The sequence below is a fragment of the Sus scrofa genome, chromosome 8 (genome assembly GCF_000003025.6).
Source record: "Sus scrofa isolate TJ Tabasco breed Duroc chromosome 8, Sscrofa11.1, whole genome shotgun sequence".
Lineage (NCBI taxonomy): Eukaryota > Metazoa > Chordata > Mammalia > Artiodactyla > Suidae > Sus > Sus scrofa.
The window spans coordinates 121224668-121248765 of record NC_010450.4 but is presented as its reverse complement, the minus strand read 5'-3'; the positions used below and the strand labels follow the sequence as shown (position 1 = coordinate 121248765).

The following is a 24098-nucleotide window of genomic DNA, read 5'->3' as shown; positions in this document are numbered from 1 at the left end:
CATCTATTAGTAGAGTAATACGACATTTTCTACATTTTCTGTTTCGCTGCCACTTAGCCATCCTTGTGGGTATATTCCATGACTGAGCACTCTAGGGATGAAGGGTAATGGTAGAGGAGCTATGAGCATCAGGTTCAAGGGCTCCAAACCCCAATCCAACTCCTAACTTGAGGAATATTCCTTATGGGGATATTGAGATTGTGCAAGATATCACGGGGCAACTTTATATCTATCTGTATGAATTAGTTTCAGGTTAGCTCCCAACTGCTGTTAGAATCCCAGAAAAAGTCCTTGGGAAAAGTGTGGACTAGAAAAAAGAAGGGGGCCTGGGAAGAGGATGAGGACAAGGGGTGGGCAGGGACTCTTGGGAAGGAGTAGAACTGGGACAGTCATAAACAGAATTCCAGGTTCTCTGGGGGTGCCTTAGGCAGAACCCAAATGTTCCACACCTGCTTTAGTCACACTGTGGACTTCTGCTTATGGCTTTCTTTTGGAGGAAGAGCTCTACTACTTTAAAATAGAGGGCCTAAAGCTAGGGCTCTGATCTATAGTTAGACATTGTCAGTAGCCACAGATGATCAGAAACACTTGCAAAAGCTGCTACCTCTACCTAACTTTAAAACCACCACCGTGGGTGCTATGTTACAACTCCATTTCAGGCATAGCTTTCTGGAAGAGTCTGCTGCCTTCTGGAAGGGCAGAGGCCTTTGCCAGTCTGTAGAACTTGTTCTCTGCTCTTGATGTCTATCTCATTGGGCCTGCCACTACTCTTCCTGATACAGAAGATCTCTTATGTGGTCAATTCGGTATGGCTCAGGGACGTCCAGTTTGCTGGCTTTGATGTGGGTTGGAGTATTTCTGGCAGGATTCCTGATTCAGATCCTCATCCACAGACTCCTCCCATGGGCATCTTATGGGACTGGACAGCTTGCTTTCCAACAGAAAGGCCTCAGGGAAGGAAGTACATTCTGTTGCCCACTTGACACTGATTGCCATTCTTGGTGGCTGAGCTATAGAGTATCCTACCATCCAGGTCTTCGAGCTGCTCTGTGATACTGGGAATTTCTTTTTGCCTCATTTCAGCCAGACAAGCACAGCTTGTGAAGAATTTATACTTCTCCATTGGTTGAGTTTTTGGAGGTGACTCAGATCTTGCATAGTCTTGATCATACCGCAGCTGGTAGAAATAGAACTTCCCATTATTCTCTGACGTCAGGGCCTCAGAATCCACACTTCCCTCCAAGGCCCAGTTTCCTTCCTTCCTTCCTTCCCTCTTTTCTTCTTTGTCTTTTTAGGGCTGCACCTGCCTCATGTGGTTCCCAGGCTAGGGGTCCAATAGGAGCTGTAGCCACCGGCCAACGCCACAGCCACAGCAACGCAGGATCTGAGCTGCATCTGCGACCTACACCACAACTCATGGCAATGCTGGATCCTTGACCCACTCAGTGAGATCAGGGATCGAACCCTCGTCCCCATGGATGCTAGTTGGGCCCATTACCACTGAATCACAACGGGAACTCCCAAGGCCCAGTTTTCTGATGAAACTTCATAGACCTTCAGTTTGCCATCAGTGTGTAAAAAGCTGCATGTCCTCACATTCATCTCCAAGGAACAGCTCCAGGGGCTCTGATGTGGCCCGCAGGGCCCTATTTGTACCAGCACAGAACCAGCAGGTATGCAAGCTCTGCCTTTTGCTGATGACCTCCCACAACACCGCCAGAGGTTTTGAGGAATCATATGGAATATCAAGCCACAGTTCACCACTTCCAGGGTTTCTGAGGCAATGCATACCTTCTTAAAGTAACTCTTCTTCCCAGCAGTCTTCATGGCTTCTCCAACCTAATAGATTCTTGTTCTGTTTCTTTTCCTTCTCCTGATGCATTTTTTGGGGGTGATGGCATCTCTGGGATATTGTCAGTGACTTGGTTGTCATCTTCATAACTAGACTGGGACAAGCTCTCTTGGCAAGCCTATTTGCTCCCTTCCCTACCACTACATGTAACCATATCCTTAGATGCTTCACACTTTCTACATTTGGCTGTTTACAAACCTGAAAGATGCCACACAGTTGGCATTTTATTTTATTTTATTTTTGGCCTTGCCCATGGTATGTAGAAGTTCCCAGGCCAGGGACTGAACCCATGCCACAGCAATGACAATGCCAGATCCTTAACCTGCGGAGCCACAGGGAATTCCAACAGTTGGCATTTTAAAGGCATTCTCCTTGTCTTTGTCATCATTTTCTATTTGGTTTGTGAAGAAAGTGTCAAAGATCTGGTAGGCCAGCTGGGTAGAGGGGGCATTAGAGAGGCCTTGTCCTTTCTCTGAATGCCCAGTGCTCTGATGTCTTTCAGCTTGTCTTTTTCCCAGGATGACTCCGGCCAGCTTGATCAGGTCTCTGTCATGGAGTGGGTCAGGAAGAGGGAATGCTTGTCACTATCCCCAGCCTTAACATACTCTCTACTTGTTCCACCAGAAACTGGGCATGCCAAAGGAGAGAATCCTCAGTGAATCGATTCGGGATGAGCACAGAGGAGGAACAGGGCCTCAGTTTTATTGATCAGGTCTTCATAGATTGAGTTATGTTCTTCTGCAGGAACCCAACTACTGCCTTTCTGTGTAGACCTCCTGTACCGTGCTGAACATCACTGCATACTCTGCATTGGGACCTATCAGAATATATTTGGCAAATGAGGTGCTGAAACCAAGAAAGACTTTTTACCTCTGTCAAAGCCAGTGATTCACCATTCACTTATGGGGCCAAGAATTTTGCCATTAACACTACTTTTAAGAGATGAGTTGTCATCATATATTGCTTTTGCTGGACCAGAAGAGTTTGACATTCTTCTTAATGAGGCTGGTGTTGATCAGGTGACCACATTTACAGTACATACGGAAGCATGTCAGTTTGGTTGGGGGAAGAGCCTCTCAAAGCCAGGTTCATTAGCATCGAAGATAGACATTCTTTTATTTGTCAACAGCTTTATCTCATCCATTGCATCAGGGGGATGCTGTTCATATTCTAGTTTGGGGTCATTCAGATATTGTCTGCATTGAATGCACCTTAGAGCATGGGTCTTAGAGACATAACTGTTTTGTTTTGAGCTACTTTTGTCTCAGTTGGGTCTTTAGATGTAGTTTTGCATCTCTTCTTTTTCCCTGCTGGCACTTTGATCTTGGACTTCCAGTTTCCAGAACTTTTCATGCTTAGCTTTCCAGTCAGAAACTTGTGGTTTTACTTTTTCAGATTCTTTTTCTTCAGATGCCTCTGTGGTAGCTAGAATCTAGTCTTCTGTGCCTCTTTTCATCGTTCTCATATTCTTTATCCATTTCAGCCTGAACTCCTGGTCTTGCATCTCTGTCTGACTCCTTAGATTTCTGTTTAGGTGGTTCTTTGGTTTGACTTCTGAGTTTCTCTTTTTTTTTTTTTTTTGTCTTTTTTTTGCTATTTCTTGGGCCGTTTCCGTGGCATATGGAGATTCCCAGGCTAGGGGTCTAATCGGAGCTGTAGCCACCAGCCTACGCCAGAGCCACAGCAACGCGGGATCCGAGCCGCATCTGCAACCTACGCCATAGCTCACGGCAACGCCGGATGGTTAACCCACTGAGCAAGGGCAGGGACCGAACCCGCAACCTCATGGTTCCTAGTCGGATTCATTAACCACTGCACCACGACGGGAATTCCTGAGTTTCTCCTTTTTCTCCCCGCTCCCTGTGTTCTGTTCTTTAAATTAGACTTTTATTTTTTTTTTTTAATTTTTAAAAATTTTAAACTTTTAAATTATTTTTTTTTCTGTTTACAACCTTACTTTTAGCATAAGGAAGTCAAATCAGACCCCAGGCTAGGGGTCAAATCAGAGCTGCAGCTTCTAGCCTACACCACAGCCACAGCAACTCAGGATCCAAGCCGCATCTGTGACCTGTGCCACATTTTGCGGCAACACTGGATCCTTAACCACTGAACAAGGCCATGGATCACACCCGCATCCTCACGGATACTAGTCAGGTTCTTAATCCACTGAGCCACAGCAGAAACTCCCTGAGTCTCTTCTTTTTCATCTCTTTGTTTTTTTTCCAAGTGTATTTATGGTTTTACTCTTTCTCGTTATTCTGCAGGGAGTGGTCTACAACTGGTTCTCTTTATGCAACTTTATGTCTCTTTTCCTCCTGTTTTTTCCTTCATTATCAACAAACTTGTCCAGTTTTGGCCTTTCCAGTTTTTCCTCAGGTTTCCTTGTGAAAAGAGATATGATGGTGTCTGCCTGGTGGTTTGCCTTATAATCTTGGGCCTTACGTGAGACTTCAGACTTTGTTTCTCCACCAGACTTGCTTCTTCTGGGTATGCAAAGTTTGGAACAGGTTTGGGGGATTTGTTTTCCTCTGACATTCCCACTCTATGGTCCTTACCACTTGTTTTCTAGGCATCCATTCTCTACCCAACTGAAATCACAAGGTTGTTCTCCAAGGACAAATCTTTATTTTAAAGGGATTAGACTTTAGCCAAGAAGCCCTCAACTGATAATTCTTCTCTATGTAATTCACATCAAGTCACATAACTGATTATTTCTGTTTGCAGAAGTTCATGCAGGAATTTCTCCTTCACACATTCTTTTCTCTTAAGCTATCTCTTTCCAAATCTTTGAGCCTCTTGGCTTGAAGTGAAAATACAGAGTCTGCTCCTGACTGCAAAGAAAATTTCCCTTACCACATAGGGCAGGGATCATTTCTTTTCTTTTTATTGAATTTCTTTTTCGTATATTCTGGCTAACTCATTTGCAAATTATGAAGTTCATACCAGTAGAGATATTTTCTCAGGTTTCTTCCTCAGAAAGTATCCTGGGTGCTCACACCAGGGACTCCTTTTGTAACATTTATTCTCTGCTTCAAACTCCTGTCATTTAACTATATGCTTTCTCCCTGTCTCTTTTGTGATGTCTTTTATTTTTGTTGCCTTTTTTCATCTCCTCTATGCAACACTGTTCTTGGTGTTTTGTCCTTTGTTTCTGTTGACCAACACTGTCGTTGATTATTTTAACCAAATCATTGATTCTGGTCTTATCCACTCCCAGATTACTTGGGATCCCCTTTGGGACATTTCTATGAATCAGTTCTCAGGGTATATGCCAAGGAAGCATAATACAGCTAAAATTGTGGGTCACAATTACTTATAGGACACTCATGACAAAGCAGGAGAGAGAGAGTTGGGACATCCTTTGAGTATCTGACACCTGCCACTCACTGCTCACATCCTCATGATTTTCACCTGATTCTGATAATGAAGGGCCTGGAGTGAGTATTCTGTGTCAAATGACCCCACAATGATTTCGGACCCAGGAATATATTGTACCAGAGGAACCTGACATATTATAGAAGTCTCTCTTTCTAGGGACAACCCCAAATGAGTTAACAACTATTATTTTGAAAGGGAAAATACGTGTCAATTTATACCACAACTCTACCTTGGAACAGTAATAGCCATGTACATTATGGAAATAGAGTAGGAAGCTTTTCTTTTCTCCAAATGGCCACTGTTTAATCTTTTAAGGACATTGAGTACTTCTGATGATGTGTAAAGTATCAGAAAAGGCAAACTGGTTAGTTTTTAACATCAAATGAAAATAGGATCATCATAAAGATTTTTCAGGCTACTTACCCATCTGTTTGATAATTACCTTTTTCCTTGATACATTAGGTCAAATGCCTCATTGATTTTGTCAAAAGGGAGGGTATGAGACACCAGTGCATCCAGATTGAATTTCTTATTCTTATAGTCAGCAGCCAGCTTTGGGACAGAATCAGTACCTTTCCAACCTGTAAGTGGCCAGAATACCAAATAAAGACATCGTGCTTCACATGAAGAGGTAGTTTAATCAGTGTTTGTCAAATAAATGAAATTATTAGGTCGGACTTGGATTGCTTCAAATAGATTATCCCCCCACCATCTTTAATTTTTTTGTACTTTTATCTATTAATTTTTTTCCTCATAAGAAAAATTTAAGATTATTTTCTGTTTCTAGATGAGGAATTATCTCAATTTGATAAAGGTTTGCCTTTTGTTCCTTTATATTGGTCCATTTTAATGCAATTTACCCTTCTATACAAACTCCGTTTACTTTCAAGTAACTAAGAGAAAAAATGGCTTTAATGTAGTCTTCAGATATGTTCTAGGCACTCAATATTTAAACAGCAAATTATTTTCCTTTCCTTTCAATAATCTTCATTATTAGAATTTGAGTGCTACGATGAAGAAAATTAAAAGAAAAAAAAACTGACCACCAAAGCTTGTTCCATTTAGAGTACGGCCCATTATTAGCTCTACTGAAGAAACACGCAATCCACTGTCACCAACGTTGACTCCAATGATAGTACATAATCCCCAGCCTGCTGTTACACTGTCCAGGGCTGCTCTCTGGAAGGTCAAACAAAAAAGCTTAGCTGAGTAAGTACAGGAGTAGAACATGAACTCTCCGGTGTGGGTATGTACAATGCTTTAGTGAAAACGTATACAACTCTGCATACAGATAACGGGATTCTAGCTAATGAGGTCATAATATTGTGGATTGAGATTTGAGGTGTCAGTGTTTTGTTTCAGATAGAATATCCAATAAAATTTTGAATGTCATTTAAAAAGGTATTAAAAAGAAACAAAACATATTTTTGCCCTGTTTAACACCACAGTTATGCTGAATCTAGAATGTATATTGTACATCAAGAAAAATACACATATGTGACGTTAAGGAAAGATCTATAGACGATATTATAAATTTGCATCCACAAGTTTTTGACCATCTACAATGGTATATAAGAAAATGTTTGCATTTCCAGGGGCACAGGATCAAAATTTTTTAAGTCATGATGACAGAGTGAGTAAGTATTCACTAGAGCCTAAAAATGAGGCATTAAAAAAAACGGTAAACTTAGTAGATCTCCATGTAGGATAAATTAAAATAAATGCTATTTAAAATTGAGGGCAAAAAGTTTAAACAGAAAGTGACACTGGCTGCTACTCATCAAACATTTCATTTGCTTCCATACATTTTTTAGCTCTCTTGAGTTAGGTAGAGTCCCATGACTAGTTCTGGACTATGGGCAGAAGTGATGCTAAAATGGAAAAGCCAGTGAGCAGCCTGCCAGCTGTACCTTCTGCTGTAGCAACTAAGAGGACCTCATGTTGAGACTGTGAAACCACAAATTTGAACTTCCTTGAGTGCTGAGTCACAACATGGAAGACAGGGGCCCAGGGGAGTTGCATGAGAGAAAGGGAAAATACTGTTATCTTAACCTACTGCAAGTTTGGGGTTAATACAAAAATGACAAGGATCAGAGTTCCCATTGTGCCTCAGTGGATTAAGAACCTGACTGGTACCATAAGGATGTAGGTTCGATTTGCGGCCTCACTCATTGGGTTAAGTATCTGGCATTGCCATAAGCTGTGGCATAGGCCTGCAGCTGTAGCTCCAATTTGACCCCTAGCCTGGGAATTTCCATATGCTGCAGGTGTGGCCCTAAAAAGGAAAAAAAAATGCCAAGGTTTGAAAAGGTAAATAAGTTTAAGAAAGACATAAACTTGTAGATTCCATTCCACATAGAATCCCTATAGTATGGTTGAACATTTAAAATCTTTTGAGACTAATATTATAGAAGAAAAATGTGAACTTGAACTTTTTCCTTGGCCATAATCATTGGCCAACTTGTTTCCGACCTGTTGAGGCAATTTTTACTTATACAAAAAAATCCCCAATAGAAATATCATTTCTTTCCATCACTGATAAATCACTATGAATGAAGCAATCTGAGGAACATTAAATTCTCTCCCTCTTCTCTCTCTTTGTCTTACTATTGATGGAAAACGCAGTGACCTAGAACTTTTAGAATGTGTTCTGAAATATTTATTTGAATATGTGTTTATTTGTGGTTTTAAGAATTCCTAATATTTTCTTTTTCTTTCTTTTTCTTTAATGACCACACCCTCAGCATATGGAAGTTCCCAGACCATGGACTGAGTCTGAGCCACACCTGTGACCTACACCACAGGTGCAGCAACGCCAGATCCTTTAACCTACTGCACCAGGCCAGGGATCGAACCCGCATCTCCACAGCAACCTGAGCTGCTGCAGTCAGATTCTTAACCGACTGCGCTACAGTAGGAAATTCAAGAACTCCTAACATTTCTAAATAGCAACATTTCTACTTTCTACCCTTCTTATATGTCAGAAATATCTTTGTTTAATGCATATTGTACAGTGAGATACATGGAGAGGGGAAAAGACCACAGGCACTGCTTGTGGCCTTAAAGTAGCTGCTTATATTATTCCTAATTTTTGTTTGTTTAATGCTTTTCCTATTGCCCTTTTCTACATTTCTGAGCTTTTCTCCAAGAGGGAGTTAGCCTCCATAATTATAACTTAGTTAAATGGCTATTATATGCAAATATAGGTTCTGTTTACTAAACTCAGATAACTTTTGATGAGAATTATTTTGAATTATTTAAATATTATAAAAGTATCCATTACTGTAAATTTCTAATTGTTCTTTTAGTTTCTTTAGGCTGCTCTAGAGCATTATAAGTCACTGAAATCAAGTTCATACCTATTACTGGAATCTCCTCCACAACCTAGAAATTTACCTTTCCCTAGTTATAGAAACTTTTGGTGGGAGAGTAGGTAGCTCATCTTTTTGTGACTAAATAAACCCATATTTTTTTATTTGGATTCTCTAGTGTAATTCTCTCCCATAATTTAAAATATGTTTTGTGGTGTAATAAATAAGTTAGAACCTGATAAATTTTAGATCAGTGGTTCTCGGCTTGAGAAACTTAAAAAATAGTGGTACCCATGCATGAAAATATCCTGGGTACGAGTCAATTCATTGATACTGAAAAACAACAACTCCTCAGACACTTCTAAAGTATAGCCAGTTTTGAGGATCTCTATACTTGAGAAATAAGGTTAAATAGGTTGAACTTCAGTGTTAGTGAAACATGTGAGCTGTGGGTAATGGAGGGAGTGGTGGATGTGGTGCACTGCAGGCTGCAGTTGCCAAGGACAGTTCAGAAAGCAGGACCTGAAGTTTTGGATGCAAGAGCAGTGCAGGACAAGGAACCCTTACTGCACGAATTTCAGTTAGCTAACATTTATCAAGTGCTGTTACCTGCCAGATTCTTTTTTAATGAGTTACATTATTACAATGAAATGGTTCTGAGAGGAAGGACCCAGAAGGGCAGCGTGCTGCTCTCTGCAGCTCTTCCCCGTTTCCATGTCAGGTAAGAAACAAGGGAAAGAATTGGTGAAGCCTGCTCCAGGGAGATGGAAATAAAGAATTCATTTTTTACCCTCCCTAGAGGAGTTTTAGGAGCCAGGCTGAATGAAGGTCAAATAAAGGCGAAGAGTGTTATAACTACTTCACACCTCCCACTAATGAAATAAGAAGGCTCCATAGGCAGAAGATTTAGTTGGTGAATTCTTTGGTTATCTTATTAAAGCAAAACAAAACAAAACTCAACTTAGTGTCTTTGAGCAGATATGCATTAGGGGAATATTCACTGGTGAATTAGGCTGCACACTCTGTAGTCTAGCTTCTCCCTATGCTGTCTGTGCCGTTGGGTCTTTACCCCACTTTCTTGAGTAGAACAGACGGGGCTGGCTATGTGAGCATGCAACCAGTGCAGTTGCTCAGGACCCCACACTCAGAAGGGCCCTGCAAATTGTATAGCCTGTCCTGAAAGGAGAAGAAATCTGAATGATATAGAATTATAGTGTTTAGGAAAAAAAAGACTTAGTTTTAAATTTTGCATTGTGTTGATTTTTTTCTAAGTGAAAATTTTGCATATATAATTTGGACTGATTTTGCAGCCCATTTATTGAGATCCAGTGGCCAGACTGGCTTGTTTGTAGGTTGCTAACCTCTCCTTGCTCTACTTCAAGATGAAAGGGGATATGTCTGGCTGTAAGGAGTAGAGGTGACACCAGTCACCCTCTCTAGTTCCTCCTCTAAATCTGCCTTTTCTGTGTTTTTCCTCACTTCTCATAGTCACAGTTCTTTAAAGTTTTCATTCCTAAGTTTTCTCTTAATTTTTTTTTGCTGAATTTCATGTGAGTAAACAAATAATAACATTAATATAAGTAGTAATTAGTAATATATAAATAAATCAAAAATTAAATGTTATGTTACATATAATATCTAACATTAATAACTATTGCTTATATAACCATACTTATACACACAAATATTAATATTAAATAATGTATTAATACACCACATATTATCAATGTTAATTAATATTAATAAGCAACATTTACTATATCCTATTGTAAAACATATACATACCATGATGTCAGCTCCCCCCACACACTCAAAGGCAAAATCCACACCTCCATTGGTCATTTCAATGATGACCTCCTGAATGGGTTTATCTAGCTCTCTAGGATTGAGGCAGTCAGTGGCTCCAAGGGCTTTGGCCTTTGTAAACTTCTCATTCTTGATATCAATAACTATGATTCTGGAAGCTCCTGCTGCTTTACAACCGATTACAGCAGAAAGACCGATGCCGCCTAGGCCAAAGATGGCACAAGTAGAACCAGGTGTGACCTGCAGGCCAGGAAATTATAAATTAACTTTTCAAACAGCTTGTCCCACTTTTTAAAAAAAATGACAGAGTGATTTGGGGAAAGGAACATAAAAAGACTGTCATAAAACTAAATGGTATAGCTAAATGGGGGGAATCTGCCACTTTGAAAAGTTTTGAATTACTGGCTAACTTTGGAGAAATATTTAAAGGACATTAAAATTATTAGCTCATGAGAAACAAGTGAAAATAAATGTCTCCTTTCCCCTTTAATGTTATGAGAACAAAAACCAAAGCCCACATATTTTAAAGGGTTTATTGGTTTCTTTTTAAAATAGATCACAAGTGGAGTTCCCATCATGGCTTAGCAGAAACAAATGTAACTAGAATCCATGAAGACGCAGGTTCAATCCCTGGCCTTGCTCAGTGGGTTAAGGATCCAGTGTTGCCATGAGCTGTGGTGTAGTTTTCAGATATGGCTCGGATCCCGCATTGCTGTGGCTGTAGTGTAGGCCAGCAGCTGTAGCTCTGATTTGACCCCTAGCCTGGGAACCTCCATATGCCAAGGGTGCGGTCCTAAAAAGAAAAAAAAAAAAAATAGATCACAAGTAATTTGACATCTATAGTTCTAATAGGCCTTATTTGGTTATATTAATGTTGTAATTGATTTTGAATGACCCCTAATATTTCTTTAAATGTAAATTAACTTAGTCATCCCAAATCATCACTTCATTCAAATGTAACGAAGTCTATATTTTTTTCTTTTCTTTTCTTTTCTTTCTTTTTTTTTTTTTTTGTCTTCATGGATACTAGTCAGGTTTGTCATTGCTCAGCAATGACAGGAACTCTGAAGTCCATATTTCTTTGCATGACATTGAAGGATTTTTATTTTCTGGTCCCATTGCCTACCAACTTTATCTCCATGAATCTCAGCATTACAGCCACAACAAACTGTAGTAGTTTCCTTTCCTCATCCTTTACTTCATGCTGTTCCCTCAGCCTGATATGTTTTTCACCTTATTTCCTTCAATTAAAATATAACCTATACTTCTAGGTCTAACTGAAATCACACTTTTCAATGAAACAGTTCTTGATTCCTCAATTGGAAGTTAGTGCCCACAATTTTTGATTTTTCTATATCATAAATTTGGATTTTTTTTTTTTTTGTCTTTTTAGAGCCGCACCTGTGGCATATGGAGGTTCCTAGGCTAGGGATCTAATTGGAGCTACAGCTGCTGGCCTACGCCAGAGCCACATTAACACCAGATCTGAGCCGCATCTGTCACCTACACCACAGCTCACAGCAACGCCGGATCCTTAACCCACTGAGCAAGACCAGGGATCGAACACACAACCTCATGGTTCCCAGTCGAATTCGTTTCTGCTGCGCCATGATGGGAACTCCTGGAATGAATCTTGATTGATTTTGTGTGTGCACATGTGTTTGAAAGACTAAAATCTTTGAAGGCATGTAATCTTTCATATTGCTATCGAGTCTTCTGTATGTTTGGTCTGTAATAAATGTTTGTACATTAAATTAAATAGAAACACAGAAGATGATAAAGAAAGCTGCGGTAGCTAGAATATGTTATTTTGTAGAGTAGTATTGTGGCAAGAATGTACAGAGATGCTCAATTAATAATTTCTAATGGTGATGAGAAACTGTTAGAATTAAAGCATAAACAGAAGGGAGCAAGAAAATGTGCCCAAGGGAAGTACTGATATATACTAAATTGGAAACAAAATTATTAAGGAACAGAGAGAATGCGTATATTTTACTTTAATGTGTGATATTAGGCATACCTACACTGGCTTTTGCTACTCAGGGAAAATAAAACATATATTTTGCAAGTGTTCAGAATATTGTTCTATATATACTATGTACTATTTACTATGATACTGTGGCATATGTTTAGTATATTTTCACATATATCTCTCCAGAGATTGTATTAAAAAGTTTGCCAGGCTCATCAAAAATAGACATGCATTTTTCTCATTGAAGCAATACTATACACTGTAGTTGTACATAACTCACACCAGTGTGTAAATTGAATAGGCTGCACCAATTGTGTTATACAATTGGACCCCCGTGTGTAATAGTACCTTCAATTGCAGTTTTGGGGGGCGGTGGTCATTAAAAATACTCCTCAGTTAAAAATAGGGCTATAAGTAGTGGATGATTATCTATCTGCAGACAAAACTGTTACAGGACATTTTCATGCGTCTAAACTTTTCTGTGAAATGTAATTAATTTGGCAGTAATATAAGCAGATTAAAAAGAACTAGGAGTTCTGTCGATGCTGGGGATAGAGTGGTCTTCAATAATTAATCAAAGTTGTTGCATCACTTTTCTTCCCAGAAATAAACATTATTAAAGCTCTTGCCTTTTGACTAGAATTACTGACACTTCTTTGAATCTATTCCTGTTTCTCTTTGAGCATCTTATGAGGTGGTGTGGCTATTCCTCAATAGCAGGAAGAACAGGTCTTAGGAACTTAGGTAAGCTTTGATCAGATTTAAAGAAACTTGTGGCAGAATCTCTAGTGTTAATATCCTTGAGAAAAGACTAGACTAGTAGAAGGTGATAGTCAGCATGGAGTCTAGAAAAGGGCAGGAGGTGGTGGTGCTTGTGGCAAAGAGTGATGATTCTTCCCTGTTTCTCTGTTGTTATCTAGAGGAAAATATGGCTTGACTGCCAAGGTCACATTGGTCTTAATTCCACCCAACTAACAACACCCTTCTTCCAAAAGCCTTCAGACTGTAGTTTGACTTATATAGTTTTTAATTCTTGTTGACGAATGATATGGCATATAGCATATACTTGGCCCCCAGTTCATGTTAACTTCTTTTCTTTTACTAGCACTTAGATTATAGACTATCCCTGATTTAAATACAGCCCATTGAAATTTAGAGGGAGATAGTATTCTGAGAGCCAAGAGTAGCATTCCTGTCTGATTGGGTGATATAATTCTCAATGAAAAGCCCTATCTTGATATTCTGACTACTACATTAGCCTCTTATTTTGGTTGGGCTGACTTTGTTTTCTTGACACTGAACAACTCTTAAGTAACCTGATAAGAAATAATACTTAGATTGCAAAGCTCAGGACCAAGTCTCATCAAGATGTTTTAGGGGCTGCACATGAATCTGGCTTTATCCATTAATTTGCTGAAAATTTATTAAGCTCCTACTACATGCCAGGCACAGGGCTAGGCTCTGGAGCTATCATAATGAACAAGAAAGAGTTCTTACCCTTACAGAGCAATCAGTCTAATAAGAAGGAGAAATAAATGGGAAATTTCTCCATAGTGTGATAAGAAGGAAGGCAGGGATAAATAAGATATTTTAGGGGAAACTGGAAGGGATACCAATGCATGCCTGGGGGGCTAGAGTAGGTTTCCAATAAGAAGTGACAAATAAATGAGGTCAGCCAGAAGAAGTGGGGGAACTTTCCAGGCAATGTTGGTGGGAGCCAGATGTGAAAAGTCCAGAGACCACAGTCCAGAGCCCAAAGATTGAGGGACAGGCCCAGGGGAACAGTGAGTCACAAAAGGAAGAAGTAGGGAGAATGACTGTAGCATACTGAAGGACAAGGAGGATAATAAAAAGGCAACAGAATCTCCAGATTTGTTGTTTAGAAAGACCACTCTAGAGTTCCTGTCATGGCTCAATGGTTAATGAACCTGACGAGTATCCATGAGGATGCGGGTTTGAACCCATGGCCTTGCTCAGTAGGTTAAGGATACAGTGTCGCTGTGAGCTGTGGTGTAGGTCTCAGATGGGACTCGGATCCCACGTTGCTATGGCTGTGGCATAAGGCTAGCAGCTACAGCTCCCATTCAGCCTCTAGCCTGGGAACCTCCATGTGCCACGGGTGGTGCGGCCTGAAAGAAAGAAAGAAGGAAGGAAGGAAGGAAGGAAGGAGAGAGAGAGAGAGAGAGAGAGAGAGAGAGAGAGAGAGAGGGAGGGAGGGAGGGAGGGGGAGGGAGGGAGAGAGGGGGAGAGAGAGAGAGAGAGAGAGAGAGAGAGAGAGAGAGAGAAAGAAAGAAAGAAAGAAAGAAAGAAAGAAAGAAAGAAAGAAAGAAAGAAAAAGAAAGAAAGAAAGAAAGAAAGAAAGAAAGAAAGAAAGGGAAAGGAAGGAAGGAAAGGAAGGAAGGAAAGGAAGGAAAGAAAAACAGACCCCTCTGGTTGCATTTTGCAGTTTGGACTCAAGGGATAAAGATTGATGTCAAGGAGTTTGAAAAAAGGAGGTTGTTTGAAGAATCCAAGCAATATTGACAACTCTCTCATCTCAGTTAAAGAGCTTTGTAAATGCTTCTAAATTCTAACATGGGATTCCAGGGACACATCTTGCCACCATCAGGGCTGCAATCTGAGACCCTCCATTGAAGCCACAAAAGAGCAGGATAAGAAGCAGAGATGTCTTATTACAGTCTGAGGGAGAGGAATCTGCAGCATCAGGGAGAAAGGAGGGTGGCTATATGGAGATCGATGGGGGTTCCTTTGTCTCTTGACTGAGTCTGCCCAGGGTGAGCATTAATGTTAAGGGACATATTTAAATGGGCTGTATTTAAATCAGGGATAGTCTATAATCTAACGTGCTGGTAAAGGAAAAGAAGTTAGCATGAACTGGGTGCCAACTATATGCCAGATGTCTTACATATGTACTATGATTTAATTATCCCCACAACTATTTGTAGTGGATATTACTGTTAGAGGAAGTAGAGGGGTTAAATAACTTGCCTAAAATCACAGAGGCAATAAGTGGCAGAGCCAGAATTGAAGATAACTCTAGCTGCTTTATCTCACTGCCTCTTAGTAACTTCTGTTTTACACAACCTGGTGATTAACTATTTACCTTGGCAGTGTTGACTACAGCCCCATAGCCAGTTGAAAATGCACATCCAAGCAGACAAACTCTCTCTAAATTGGCATCATCATCTATTTTGACAAGATTAACATCTGACACTACAGTGTACTGACTGAAGGTACTGGTCCCCATGAAATGGTAAATTGGTTTTCCTTTGCAGGTAAACCTGCTGGTTTCATCTTCCATTAATTTTTGATCATCTATAGGATTTCTGAAATTCCTAGGGAAAAAAAAGAGATACAAAAAAAAAAAGAGAAAGTAGATTGAAAAAATGATAAAATGGCTTGAGACTCTTCACCTAAACATATAGTCAGAAGTAGTCTAAAAAATTAATGCTTTTTATTGAATATGTCTTATGTGTCGAGAACTTTTTTTAAGGGCTTTATGTGTACTTATTAAATTTTTTTATTATGGCAAACTCAACCATATATAAAACTAGAAAGAACAGCAAAATGAATCTCCATGTAATCATCGCCCAGCTTTAGCAATTATCAACTCATGGCTGATCTAGTTTCATCTGTTACCTGCTCCCCCACACCAGCACCTACCCTCCTCTTGTTGGGCTGTTTTGAAGTAAATCCCAGACATCACTATCTCATCTGTAAATGTTTCATTATGTGTCTCTAAAAACTATTCCTTTAGTTCCACACATTGCATTTGTTGATATGTCTTAAATATTTTTTAATTTATAGGTTCTCACCTCTTCCCTTGTTATTCCCCCTGCAGTTTCTTTGTTGAAGAAACATTCGTCATTTGTCCTACAGAATTTTCCTTACTCTATATTTTTCTGATTACATTCTGTGATCTGTTTTAAGATTTGTCTCCATCCTTGTTATTTCCTCTAAACTAATAATTTTGATCTAAATACTTGATTTCATTCAAGTTTTATGTTTTTGTAGGACTGTTTCTAAAGTGGTGTTATGTATTTTCATCACATAATGTAAGACACATAATAGTTTATTTTTGTGATGTTGGAAAGAATTGATGGTCAGTGTCAAAATTTATTATTTCATTAAATACTTGCAAAAGGATGTATTCATTTTTTTAATATCTGCAACAACCCTGTGAAGTAGGTATTATTGTTGTCCCCATTTTATAGATGGGGAAACCAAGACACAATAATAGATGTAAGAGTAGTAAAATTTTTGCTTCTGAAATGACTAGTTTCAGTTAGCATTAAGGACAAATAGATCTTTTTATAATCTCAGTAAAGAATAAGGCAATTAAGATTTTTGATTCTGGAGCCAGGCTGCCTAACTTCAAAATCTAGCTCTAAGACTTATGTATTTATGTAGCCCTTGAATAAATTACTTTACTGTGACTCATTGCAGTCCTGTCATCCCACGTAGAAGGAGTCATTATCTGAATTTGACATTTATTATCCCAGAGATAAATATCTTTACTACATACACGTGAACCATAGATAATACATGGTATTGTTTTTCTATATGACTTCTTATATATAATAATAAATATATGTGTCAGCAACTTGCTTCTTTTCCTTACCATTATATGAGATTATTCTATGTTGATACATTTAGAGCAAGTTTAGCCATTCTCATTGTTATATAGTAATTCCATTGTGTTACTACATAGCAATTTGTTAATCTAGTCTCTTATTGATGGACATCTGCCCTATTTTCAATTACGTGCAACTACAACCTTGCTGTGATCACTCTATTGCACGTTTGTTTGGGTGATTTTGCAAATTTCTTGTACATCCCTAAAATTGGTGCATAGAAAGTAAGTACCTCTTCAACTCCTTTTACGTATTGCCATTGTACTATTCGAAATATATGTACTAGTTTATACTCTTACTAATAGTTTATAGAGCTTACTTGAGTTTTCCACAAAAATTTGTGCGTGGACTCAGACAGAACTTGCATTTTCCACACTGAGGCAAGTAGAGTGGAATTACTTTGTCACCTAGAAAAAAAAGGCATGTGTTGGATGATACTTAAGATGTTACATATAGTTTCTATTAGATGAATTGGTGGAAAACACCATTTTTTTATGGTATAGATTTTATGTTCATTTACAATATTTTTATCCACAAGATTTTTTCTCTGCTGGGCAGTCAAGCAACACATTTGTATTGAAACCATCAGGTGCAGAGTCTCTACTGTGATTGTAGCACTCTGTATCGTGGCTATTATTTAATACATCATGACTATTATTTATTACATTTCTAAACATCCTGCATGGAATAAAACATTCTTATATAATAGGAGAGGTGGGCAATAGTCTAGATATGGAGAATAAACTATGTATCTTCTCCTTGTTTTACCATTTAGTTCACTCTGAAGTTCTACATTTTTCTATTTTTTATTCAATTTTGATTTAATAATGACTTTTAACCTCTGAAAACCAGTCTAGTAATGATAAACATTCGCTAAACATTTAGTATGTGTTAGTCATCACTCTAAACTGTTTGCATGTATTATTTAATTCTCAGAACAACCCTTTGAGATGCGTACTGTTATTGTCCCCACTTTAGAAAACAGAAATCTGAGCTGAGTTACAGAAAAGTGACGTAACCGGCTAAGGTTGCACAGGCAGTAAGTGGCAGAGCTGGGACATGGCATTGGCCAGACTTCTTCATGGATGCCAACTTTTGGAGAGCAATTTGTTTCTATAATCTAGTTTGGAATGGAAAGATACTAATATACATCTTGATTTGAAACATCCTCATTAAAGGAAGAAAGAATGATATGGCTCATCCTGACTGACAAGTGAAGACTACATAGTTCATATCCCAGTATGAGCTATATTTGGTTACAAATGTAAATAATTTTAGCCATTGGTGTGCTTCATGTACACATTACTTTTATCTTAATAATTCCAAAAAGACACTTAAGCTACCATTGACATATGATAGTATTTCTCACTTAAACGACCTCTGAGATGTCATTCTTTAAATTCTTTATAATATTAAAATAGTTTTCTGTTTTATTTATAGGTGGTTATTATTTATCATCTGGGTCCCCATGGATGCTTCAGCTTAAGTTCACCTTGTAGCTTTGCTTCATAGGACAATTTCTCAGTGCTATATGTAAATAAAGTGGTCATATTTCCCAGGTTTTAGACCATTCTGATTATAAATAGTGTCATTTTTAGACTATGATAGATTGTGTGTCTCAGTTTTGCTTCAGAAAAGATCATCCCTGTATGTAAATAGAGATCAGTTATAGCGTCCAAAGCCAGGACTGTATCAGGAATTATCCCTGAAATACTCTGACATTTTCATTTAATTGGAATCAGAAAGTAAAATACCTGGTTTGATGTTGGTCACTCCTGGCCCAACACTTTCCACAATTCCTGCAGCTTCATGGCCGAGGATCACTGGGAAAAAAGCCCCTTCATATTGAGGATGGATGATATGGGCATCAGTATGGCACAGGGCAGTGGCGATTATCTACAAAGCAACCACAATCTTGAGTCCTGTTTCTATAATTATATCATTGCGGTTGTTAGGAAGATAAATTTAATGTGTTTTTATTTTCTTCCTTTCACTGTCACTGGAAAATAATACGATAGAATTGACAGTTACTGCCTCCAGGAGAGGAGAAATCAAAGGTAATCAGGAAAAGTTAAAGTCCATTTGGCAGAGGAAGTAGAGGGCACACAGGTTTCTAGGGCTTCAAATTTTGGTGAAACTATATGAAATAAAATTGAAGTAATAAAACTTTTATAGTTAGAAGAGAAGTATCAAATAAAGGATCGCCTAAATTAATTATGAATGTATCCCTGTATTATTCTTTAGGATTCTGTTCTTGAGGATATCCTATTTATTTTCACACATAAACTTTTTTTAAATTGGAGTGTAGAAGATTTTACAATGTTGTTTTACTTTCTGGGGTACAGCAAAGTGATTCGATTATGCATACATATATTGTTTTTCATATTCTTTTCCATTATGTTTTATTTTAGGATATTGAATATAGTGCCCCATGCTATACAGTAAGACCCTGTTACTTCTATTTTATATGAAGTAGCTTGTATTTGCTAATTTATCCCTTCCCTACTCCATTTCCCCTTTGGTAACCATAAGTTTATCATCTATTCTCATATATAATTTCTTATTGTGGTGATCTTAAGGAAAAAAGATAAGCCAAGTCAGCTGTGGGGAAAATGGAGAAATTGACCCAACTTGCCTATGTTCCCTCTCTGCTCAGTGCCATCTCTCCTCTCTGTGGTCTTACTCCTGTCCCCTCCTCTGGGCACCCAAGACCCTTTGCTGCCCAGGGCAGCACTGAAGATCATTCCTTGTTTTGAACCAAACTCTCAATTTTCCTTTTAATAACACTTTTCAATTAAGTGGCAGCTGGAAAACAAAAAGGAATCCTACCTAATTCTAATGTGAAATGAATTCCTTTGTTTCATTCTTAGGGTTAATAATGGTAACAACCCTAAGCTTGTTCAATTAATGTCTACTGTCAAGAACAACTGACTAATAATTATAATTTGCCCATGCTGGGGGTAATACCTGTTTTTAATATGAATCTAAGGGTGAGGGGGGGAGGGAGTGGGATGAATGGGGAGTTTGGAGTTGGTAGATGCAAACTCTTACATTTAGAGTGGATAAGCAATAAGGTCCTACTGTATAGCCCAGGGAACTATATCCAATCTCTTGGGATAGAACATGGTGGAAGATAGTATGAGAAAAAGAGTATATGTAAGTATGTCTGGGTCACTATGCTGTACAGCAGAAACTGGCACAACAGTCTAAATCAACTATACTTTAATTAAAAAAAAATTTAAAAATGTATTTCCTGCATGGTGGCAACTTCCAGGACTTGCAGCTATATCACATAGGCTTGACCTGACAAGAGCCAAATCTGTATTTAGTGCCTTGTCTGTTCTGCCCTGGCAAAGTTCATACTCACCTGAATTCGAACTTCATGAGCTTTGGGGGGAGCTACCTCAACCTCTTCAATGTTGAGCGGTTTGTTTGCTTCCCAGGCTATGGCTGCTTTGCATTTAATAACCTGAGAAAGAGGGAGAATGGGAGGCAGTGGGGAGGAGGGAAGGGGAAAAGGAGAAAGGGGATGGAGGAAGGAGGGGAATAGGAGGGAGGCAGAGTGAGAGAGAAAGAAAGGATATCATGGAAAAAAATAGAGCATATTGATATTGATACCATTATTTCATGACAGAGTTTTCAAGTTTGTGATTTGGTGTTACTTATATTATTTTAAAGACAAGGGGACTTAACTGAAAATAAGTTCAGTTCTACACTATAGTCATCGCACTTTAATTTTTGAAAAGAACAAATGTACTAAAGTTTAGCCTAATGTAAAGCCTTGATTTTTTTCCTCCAGAACAGAGAGGATAAATTTATAGGATTTGGACAGAGTAGATGGCCAGTTATGTATTGTTGACTGAATGATTTGTTGTCAGATCTGCATTATCTGAATCCTTATTGCTGGAGCATGGATGTGTTTTACATTTTTGCTACTCAAAGTGTGAACCTCCCTAACACCAGCAGTTATTGACATCACCTGGAAATTTGCTACAGCTATATGCTCTGTCAGAAATCCAGTAGATTAAAACCTGAATTTGAACAAGATCCCATGTGATTCATATGCACATTAAAAGTTTGAGAAGTGAGGCTTACATAATTATTAAATTTATCAGTAGAATATAAATTACATAAACATTCTCTCTTTGAAAGAATTTGAATAAAAATGTATGAAAAGAAATTAAACATTAGAGTTTATTATTCCCAGATTTAAAAAATTTAGCCTCTTAAAATTATATTTTTAATTTTAAATGTAAATAACATTGAAGGAAAGTAGAAGGAAACAAACCTATATTCCTTCATCATAATGCTACTGTTTTCACTTGTGGTATGATTTTCCCAGTCCTTGTCCACGTGAATATATATTTTTTGATGTTTGTTATGCAATTTCAAATTATATATTAACTATCATTAGTCTTATTATAAATGCAACTTATAATACTTAAAAGTTTAAAAATGCAAATAAGAAAAAACAAAACTCGTCTGTAATTTTATCACACATTTTATGATTTTGAGGTAAATCCTTTATTTTTCTGCATGGGACTATATTATATGTAATATTTTGTAATCTATTTTTCTCTGCTTACTGATATACTATGAATATTTTCCATATTCTTCTCTAACATTATTTTCTTTCTTTCTCTCTCTCTCTCTTTTTTTTTTTCTTTCTTGGCTTCTGAAGCACATGGAGTTCCTGGGCCAGGGATCAGATCCAAACCACAGTTGTAACCGAGGCCCCAGTTGCGAATAACACTAGCTGCAGCAATGCTGGATCCTTTAACCCACTATGCCAGCTTGTGTCCTCGTGCTGCAGAGATGCCACCAATCCCGATGTACCACAGTGGGAACTCCTAACATTGTTTCTAAAGAATGCAAATTTTATTTTATGATTATGGCATAGTTACTCTCTTTGGGCCATTATAAATAATATTTAATTGAATACTCTTGTAGTAAGCATTTTTGCAAATTCATAGTTTTTATCTAGAGTAAATTCCAAAGGACACTCATATCCTTTGGATCAATTTTATTTTTTCTTCCAGTTTTATTGATTTAATTGACATATAACATCGTGTAAATTTAAGGTGTATATAGCATAATGATTTGACTCTCATACATCATGAAATGATTACCACAACAAATTTAGTGAACATCCATCTTCTCATATAGATATAAAATTAAAGAAATAGAAAAAAATTTTTTCTTGTGCTAACCCTTAAAATTTACTCTCTTAACTTTCAGACAACAGTGTTAATTGTATTTATCATGTTTTGTATCTCTAATACTTATTTGTCTTTTAACTGGAAGTTTGTACCTTTTGACTATCTTCATTCAAATCCTCCTCCCCCCACCCTCTGCTTCTGGTAACCACAAACCTGATTTCTTTTTCTATGAGTTTGTTTGTTTTTGAAGTATGATTGACCTAAAAACACTATGTTAGTTCTTGGTACACAACATAGTGCTTTGATATCTCTATACATTTCAAAATGATCACCATGATAAGTCTAGTTACCATCTATCACCGTTCAAAGATATTATGTAATTATTGAGTATATTCCTCATACTGTACACTTCATACTCATGGCTTGTTTATTTTATAACTGGATATTTATACCTCTTAATTTCCCTCCCGCATTTCTCTCGTCTTACCAACCCCCCACCCCACCCCATGTGCAATCACTGGTTTGTTTTCTGTATCTGTGGTTTTGTTTCTGTTTTGTTATGATTTTTAGATTCCACATATAAGTGAAATCATACAATATTTTTCTTCCTCTGTATGACTTATTTCACTTATCATAATACCCTCTAGGTCCATCCGTGTTGTTGCAAACGGCAAGATTTCATTCTTTTTTATGGCTGAGTAATATCCCATTATGTATATATATTTTACACACACACACACACACACACACACGTATACCACATCTTTATTTATTCCTATGTTGATGGGAACTTAGCTTTTGAACAACTTTGCTGCTTTCTGAGAGTCATCCCTGAGGAAGCTTCTTTTAGTAAATGTATAAGACACAAAACCAAGAACAGAACAAAGAAACAGTATATTTGCTTACTTTGCCCTTGGTGCCCATTTTTCTTTGGGAAACTCGCCTTGGAAGTTTCTCTCTGATTTAAGAAGCTCTTCTGCTTCTACCCAGGGTGATCCAGGTCCTGTAATGAATTGTTTTTGAATAAATACCATTTCTGCTCTTCTATTCTCCAATCATTTTCTCTCCTTTGTCGCTGTAATCTGTAACTCCACCCTTCTCTCTCCACATCATTTGTGCTGTCGTAGGTTAGCTGCCAACCTCCATTACTTCCAACTGTATTTGGAGATATTTGTTTACTTGTTTTTACTTCTTTTATTGCAAAATATAAGATAACAGAGAAAAGGTCATGAAACTTATTAGGTAAGTTAACAAATAATTATACAATAAAGGACATTTCCACTGCCCCAGAATCCCTCATTTGCCCATCCTTTTCCTTCATAATCCTAATAATTTCCTTGCATTTCTTTATAATTTATGCTTATCTGTACACTATAGTTTAGTTTTACTGATTAAAAACATTATAGAAATGGAATCATGGTATATGTATGCTGTCATTTTTTTTCCCCCTTTCAACTCTGTTTGTGAGATTCATCCACATTGCCTGTAACTACTTTATTTTCATTACTGTAGAGTATTCCATTGTATGAATTGATTGTAATTTTTCATCCATTTTCTGTTTTGTTTGTGATGAATCAGAATTGCATACAAATTCTTTTTATGTATCTTGGTGTACATGTGCTTGAGTTTCTTTAGGGAAAATCCAAGACTTATATGCGGCTAATGTATACAATTGGGGTTATGCCAACTGTTAAGATATTGAAATACTTTTGATCCTGTTGGTAAAAACCCATTGTCTCAAATTCCTAATTCCCTTTCAACTCTGTTGCATCCCTGGTAGTCCTGTGTGGTCACTGCTGAGTGTTACTCCCATGTCCCTCTAGATGTGTGAGCCCACCTCTCAACCCCCAATGGTTCAGGGTCTCTGGCTGTGCCCAGGACAGTGGTCCCTGGACCCTGGTTGGCAAATATCTAGTGCCTCTGTGCCTATCTGACCTTCTGGGACTGTGACCCCTGGTGCTGTTGGCCAGAGCTCCCCTGGAGTCA

At 38.1% G+C, this 24098-nt stretch overlaps 2 protein-coding genes and 1 pseudogene across 2 annotated transcripts in view; 1 reads left to right on the top strand and 2 right to left on the bottom strand.

Annotated features, from left to right (window-relative positions):
- Window positions 1–23281, bottom strand: part of ADH4 (alcohol dehydrogenase 4) — a gene marked incomplete at its 3' end in the record, with an annotated part of 33778 nt that extends 10497 nt beyond the window's left edge. Inside the window, 8 exon segments of the mRNA NM_001315670.1 lie at window positions 5673–5811; window positions 6274–6409; window positions 10327–10587; window positions 15423–15654; window positions 17273–17360; window positions 18708–18849; window positions 20321–20422; window positions 23019–23281. Coding sequence (NP_001302599.1) covers window positions 5673–5811; window positions 6274–6409; window positions 10327–10587; window positions 15423–15654; window positions 17273–17360; window positions 18708–18849; window positions 20321–20422; window positions 23019–23036 — 1118 coding nt within the window. The 5' untranslated portion in view covers window positions 23037–23281.
- The window catches only part of C8H4orf17 (chromosome 8 C4orf17 homolog), a 348243-nt gene that overhangs the window by 17933 nt on the left and 306212 nt on the right, over window positions 1–24098 (top strand). The window lies entirely within an intron of this gene.
- On the bottom strand, window positions 1902–3479 carry LOC102161278 (annotated as a pseudogene).